This window comes from Montipora capricornis, chromosome 7 (assembly GCF_036669925.1).
Source record: "Montipora capricornis isolate CH-2021 chromosome 7, ASM3666992v2, whole genome shotgun sequence".
NCBI lineage: Eukaryota > Metazoa > Cnidaria > Anthozoa > Scleractinia > Acroporidae > Montipora > Montipora capricornis.
In genome coordinates, this window is record NC_090889.1 from 42,970,046 (window position 1) to 42,976,541 (window position 6,496).

Here is a 6,496-nt window from a genome sequence, read left to right on the forward strand (position 1 = left end):
AGCTTCCCATAATCTGGCCTAAAATCATATCCCCTATCGACAAAAAAAAAATCCTGACACAATTGTGGCACGAGAAACCGCTAATATATTCATTTCTGCCATGTGTTACATGTAGCGAGTAAATGTAAATGACATGGATTGTACTAAAATTTGCCCAATGTGCATACTTAGAATTTTGTTTCCAGTGCTTTTACGGAAAAAGAAACTCGCCATGTGTATTGCATGTGTTGATCACTCAGAAGCTCACACCAAGAACATTTAAGACTATAAGTACCAGACTGAGTCGTCATGATAGTGAAGTGCTTGTGAAATTCGCATTATGTGATGCACGTTTTTGTAAAATACATGTACCAAAATCACATTATCGTTCACGTCAAGTACAGGACACGTTAATAAAGAAACAATTTCCAGAGTAAAGACAATATATTGCTCTTTGTACAAATATGTCTAAACTGATGACATGTTTGAGCCCAATGAGAGCCGAGGAAAGCCGAGGTGCAGCAAAAGGTATCAATTAAATCACGAATGAATTGCCAAAAAACATTTACTAACCAATCCACGATGCAGTGCGCTTCGTCGGCAAAACACAGACTACGTTTTTTTGATACACATCCGATAGCCAAATTTCCCTGCATTTTTTATTGCTGACAAGCACTTCAGGATGAGAAAACAAGATGCTGACACGTCCACGTAACACATTTTCCACAGAATCACCATGTACATTTATCTCTCGATCATTCAAATTATCCGCCTCCAAACATTCAGCTTGGATAATTGCTGTCGACTGTCTTTGCATCTTTATTTTCTCAACTTGATCCATCATCAAAGCGGTCAATGGCGACACAATAATTGCAATCGAGCAATAATTTCCCCCTTGAAACAAGAAGTTGCACATATTTGGTACAAGCTGATAAATTACAGACTTGCCGTATCCTGTTGGAAGGACGGCTAACACATCTCGCTTTTGCTGCACAACGGCTTTTAACGCCTCCAACTGTTTTGGTTTTAAAAATATGTCGGGCGTTCCGCGTTTTGGTAGGGAAAATTTCACCGCTCTATTGAAATCGGCATCGGACACGGCTGCCATTTCGAGAACTTATTTCGGGCATGCGCTCTTTCATCGCCTGTCACATTCCTGACAGTCCATCACGTGTGCAAATCGGATTTAACCAGATCTCGCCTTTGCTCGCCACAAGAGATCTGGGTACGAGATTAAGTTTTTGTTGTTCTTGTTTTAAACATGCAAAGAAGTGTTGTTATTGGAAAAAGCCTGCGTAAACAAAACATTTTCGAAGTGTAGAAAGGTCAAAAGGCTATTCTGAATTTATAAATCAACGAAAACCTGAAAAACGTGCGCTGTTCTTCGCGCTAGTTTTCTACAGTGTGGGGTCTTCATGGAGACAAATTTAATCCAAGCTGAAAACGGAAGGCGCATCGTCGCTCAGAAAGTAAATTGTTAGTGTTCTGCGACAAGATGTAGGTGATAGGCATCTGTTTAGATGTAGTTTATATTTGAGTCGATAACATGAAAAGAAAACATCCATTAACTCGTTATTACATTTTAATTTTGTACATTTCTTGTGTATCTGAATTTTGTGAGAATTGAAGCTAGTTTTTCAGCTCGGGGAGGCCATACTTGTTATTGTTTTGTCACTAGTTCGATACTTTACATGTAATCGCTCCCGGTAGGCTTTTACATACATAGTTTAAAATATAATTTAAACGTCACTGAAGACCATTGAGCTGTCTCTAGCCGATATTTCTTACTATAGCGAGAAAACAAATGTTTCATTCTTGACAAAGTCAAGATGATTGATTGATCTTGCGTGACATCGGTTCACGGGAACGCAGGAACTTGTGCAAAATAGCCTGAACCTTTTTCTACATTGACGCGTCGTTTTTATCAGGCCAAGAAAGACACTCTAAGACAATGAACTAGAATGATAAAGCTTTAACTAGATCAACAGTTTTCTGTTGAAGAACATATTCTAGGATTTTTGTGGCCCTCTAAAGTTGACCCGTATTTCGCTCGACCTAGAACACACAAACTACTGCATTTTCGACAAGTTAATTTCTTAACTCTGTCAAAAAAAAAATCACATATATTTTATATGTTTAAGAAGATAGAAGGACCTTTTACCATTTCACAAAATAGCAAGTCCGAGCTACTAATCGTTGCTGCGAACGAACTTCTTCAAGTTGCATGAGTTTACGTTGTTTTTCCTGGAGGTCAAGCGGCCATCTGTACATATTTTCAACTTTTCGATTTCCCGTAAAAATGAAAGTGCGATAGAACGTTTTAATGCAATTTTCGAAAAAGGTTCACCAAAGGGGTCCTTTAGGTGAAATAAAATTAAATCCGAAATTTTGCTTCTTCAGCCATATTCTTCATAGTTATAGGCAGTGGCTCTTAAGAGCAAATGTCCACAAAAATCAAATATAGTCCGGTAAGACTTAAAAATTAAAATTCGCCCTACGTTTGCATATAAGTAGGCCTCAGTAAAAGTAGCAACGCCATGCGTTTTCTTTCCTTAAATATTTCGGTATTTCCGAGAGAAACAACATTTTCGACTTTACGTCCTGGCATCCAGTTAACGAGTCCCAACCGTGCTGAAAATCGATCATTTTCATTCGATTCGCGTGTCGCATTTATTGAACGCAGAAAAGTTGTAATACAACCAACTTTTTGCTTAACTCTTCCTTGTCCAAAAAAGCACAATTACAGGAAAATTGGTATAATCTAATTATTTGGCGGTTAACAAAAGTAGAGTGCCCTCAGACGTAAAGTTCGACGGTGGGTGAAAAGAATTGACATTTTGACCATGTGCCATATCTCGGAATTCCAAAAGATTTTAGATTCTAACTATATAAGGATAGGTCTTCCAATATATGTAAAGTTTAGTTTGGGCAAATGAATAAGCACTCGTCAAAAATTATTCAAATCGTACAGAAAAATCAAAATCATGTCAGTAGTCGAATGCGTGACCAAACATTACCCCCGTATTTATAATTAATGAAATCCCTTCATTTCGAAATATCTGCATTACTTAAGCACACTGCAACATAAATATGTTTACTTTAGCTCGGATATGATATCTTGACTGTCAAACAACGTTTCTCTCCAGTCATTTCTTCAATGGCGTCCCGCTAAGTTTGTAAGACGAGAACCTCCGTAACGGCCATCTGTTTGGTAGATTTAACCACAAAAAGCAATTTTGCGAAGTCCCTATTCAACCTGTACCTTGGTGGTTCATTGTATTGCTCGATAGAATCACTCAACCTGCTTTGAAGCAGAAATAGCCAGGGACAACGAATAAGCCACATGTGTGATCGCTCCGTCTTTCTAATTTGCATATTGAGCAGCGTGTGGCAAAATTCTTTGCACTGGGTAGGGGTGGGGATTCTTGTAAGCTGAGCGTCTGCCAATAACTTCCAACAAAAAACGCATTGGAATCTCAGTACTGTGGTTCTACGGAAAACGAAATATATATTGTATATTTCATGCTATTGACAATGCGACAAAAATGTGGGCTTTTTGAGATTTAATTTCGTTTACTTTTCCTAGACGACACTCACTTAATTGACTAATGCATAAAGTAAAAGAAAGTCCTTTTTCCCTAGAGAAATTTGAGCAAAGCCGCTGTTAATATCTTGGCAGTTTCGTGTTCTTTTAAAATAATAGTGGGTAGTCGTTGTTCTGACGATCGACACGACCCTAGCAAATTATGCATCAGTCAATTCCAGCCGTTCCCCACCCCATCCCCCCCCCCCTCCGGGCTAATCCCCGGGCATTAGCATTTTCTTTAATAATGGGTAAATTCTCCCACATAAGCTGTCTAAATGCCCCTGGAGGGGATGAAGAAAGAGGGCAAATACCCTGTCCCCGGGAACATTGCCTTCCAACACCTCTGCAGTTTTTTTATCAATCAGTGAATACAACGTTCAACTGTTCAGTATTTTAATACAACGGTAAGACTTCAAGGACAACAGGACGTGTTGGTTGATTCTTATTTTATTTATTTCCTTATATTTTGTTTTTGACAGTTTGCTAGAGGATAGCGTGATATTAAATATTTTGTTGCATAAAAACCATTATGTTTTGAATATTTTGACAAGAATAACGACAATCCTGTTAAAAATGTTTACAATAAAACAATTACCAGTTTTAGAAATCTCACAACTTTAATATTTTATTTCAATACTTTTTAGCTCGGAAGATCAGTCTCGAAGACCGCATCATTTGAATTCGGAAATCTTAAGTATTTTAACTCCACTTTCATGAATTTAAGAAAAAAGCTAGGCTAGTTTTGAATGCGAAATAGTCGTGTTCACGTCAGTGATTGTTTTGTGATAAACAAAATATAGTTCACCTTGCCACTTATATGTATATGCTTACAAGTGATGAAGAAATCATTACCTAAATTTGAGAAAACATACCTTTAAAAACATCTGCAAGTTTCTCTCGTCCCTGACGGACAAGCCATTGATCGACAAACGCCTCGTCTTTCCTAATGAACTGATCTATGGAATTTTGAAAACACGTGTGTCAAATGCCCGGGGTTTCGCCCCAGGGTACACAAATGCCCAGCACCCGAGCCGCGATAAAATTGCGAATGCCCCACCCCCGGGACTGACAACGTGAGCAGATACCCCCCGGCTGCCCGGGGGGAGGGGAGGTGAGCACTGCTGGAATTGACTGATGCATTAGAATTTTAGAATGAGGATCTGAAAGACATCGGAGAAGAGTCTGTCGCAGCTGGTCAATTTCCGATTTTTTTAAATTCAGGCTTTGCTAGTCAGTTTTTGATTTTGATTTCTCTGACGCTTTATTTAATTTTCTCCTTGCACAGTCTGTTCTCTTGACCAGTGACCAGTGAAAGTATTTGATTTTTTACCTGGTGAAGGGGCACTTCCTGTTCTGTGGTCCACTGAAATCCCCAATCTCACCCCTATGTGCGCTTGCCTCGGGCATAAATATGCAAAATTACGCGTTAAAAGTCAACAACATGGAGGACCATCAAAATGGAAACCCAAAAGTCAAATATTGAATAACACTTGAGCGGTTTACTGCTTACTAAATCAAAGGACACAGACATTGATACAGATAGTGATACATACAATGACTACATATGCATTTGTGGACCAAAACTTATTCAGTTTATTGTGTTTTATTTGAAAAATTTTATGTGGCAAGTTGTCGAAAACGCCGCTGAATTAATATACAGGGAAAAAAACAGTTTGCAAAACTGACGATGTCACAAATCAAAGAGGTTAAGCATTTTAATTATATTTATACCTTTGTACGCTGACTCTTAGAACCGAAGTAATATTATTATGGAAATGGCGGATACAATGATAATATTCTCTTGGTCACGCAAAGGCAGCCCAAGCTCGGTATATGATTTATAGACTTTGTATGGGAAAATTAACTTTGAGCTTATAAATGCTCAAAAAAGCTGTAAATGTAGAAATAAACTTCGCTTACCTCTATGAACAGTTGTCCTCGTCTTTTCTGTTCAATCGGAGGGCAAACTGTGTCCGTTTTAGACGGGTTTGTAGCTTACGTATTTTTACGATGTAGTCAGTTGTCATTTCCCTCATAAGCGGAAATGACAACTAAAGACAAGTTTATTCCTACATTTACAGTTTATTAGAGTATTTATAAGCTCAAAGTTAATTTTCCCATACAAAGTCTATAAATAGTATACCGAGCTTGGGCTGCCTGTGGGTCACGCACTCGACACCGCTGGCGTGATTTTGTGTCTAGTGTAAGCGATTTTTGAATCCTTTTTTTGACGACTGCCAATCATTTGCCCAAACTAAATGTTAACTATTTTGAAAGACCTTCCCTTCCTTAATTAAAATCCTTAATCTCATGAAATTCGGTGTTATGGCACAGGGTCAAAATAACAGTTCTTTCCACCGACCGACGAAGTTAACATTTGGAGAACACTTTGGTTTTGTTCACCACAAAATAATTAAATTAATCCAATATTCTTGAAATTGTAGGTTTTGGACAAGGAAAAGTTATGCAATAAGTTGGTTGTATTACAATTTTTCTGCGTTCGATAGTTACGACATGCGAATCGAATGGAAATGGTCAATTTTCAACCCAGTTGGGACTCGCTAAACTGAGTCTGGAGGTTAAATCGAAAATGTTGTTTTTCTCGACAAGACAAACCTATTCCGAGGAAAAAAACACAGGCTGCTTGTATTCTTGCTACGGGCTAGCTATATGCAAAAGGGGAGCGAAATTGATTTTTCAAGCCTTGCCGAAAATATTTGATTTTGTTTGATTCTTGTTGGAATTTGCTCTTAAGAATCCCAACTGGCTGGAGGCAAACCAATTGGGCATTTACAAGTGTAGCCGAGAAGTTGAACCAGGGACTACCGGGGTCTAATTCAACGAGGGGTCAGAACGGGTCTTGAGCCCGAAACGTCCGAATACTGGGGTTAGGCTTAATGTGGTTAAACCACACTGCCTGTCACTACCACT

At 38.5% G+C, this 6,496-nt stretch overlaps 1 protein-coding gene across 1 annotated transcript; it reads right to left on the reverse strand.

Annotated features, from left to right (window-relative positions):
* Positions 1 to 547: 547 nt before the first annotated feature.
* On the reverse strand, positions 548 to 1,087 carry LOC138056032 (ATP-dependent DNA helicase RecQ-like). Its single transcript, XM_068901882.1, has one exon. The coding sequence runs from the start codon at positions 1,085 to 1,087 to the stop codon at positions 548 to 550; it is 540 nt and encodes a 179-aa protein (XP_068757983.1).
* Between the last annotated feature and the right edge of the window lie 5,409 nt (positions 1,088 to 6,496).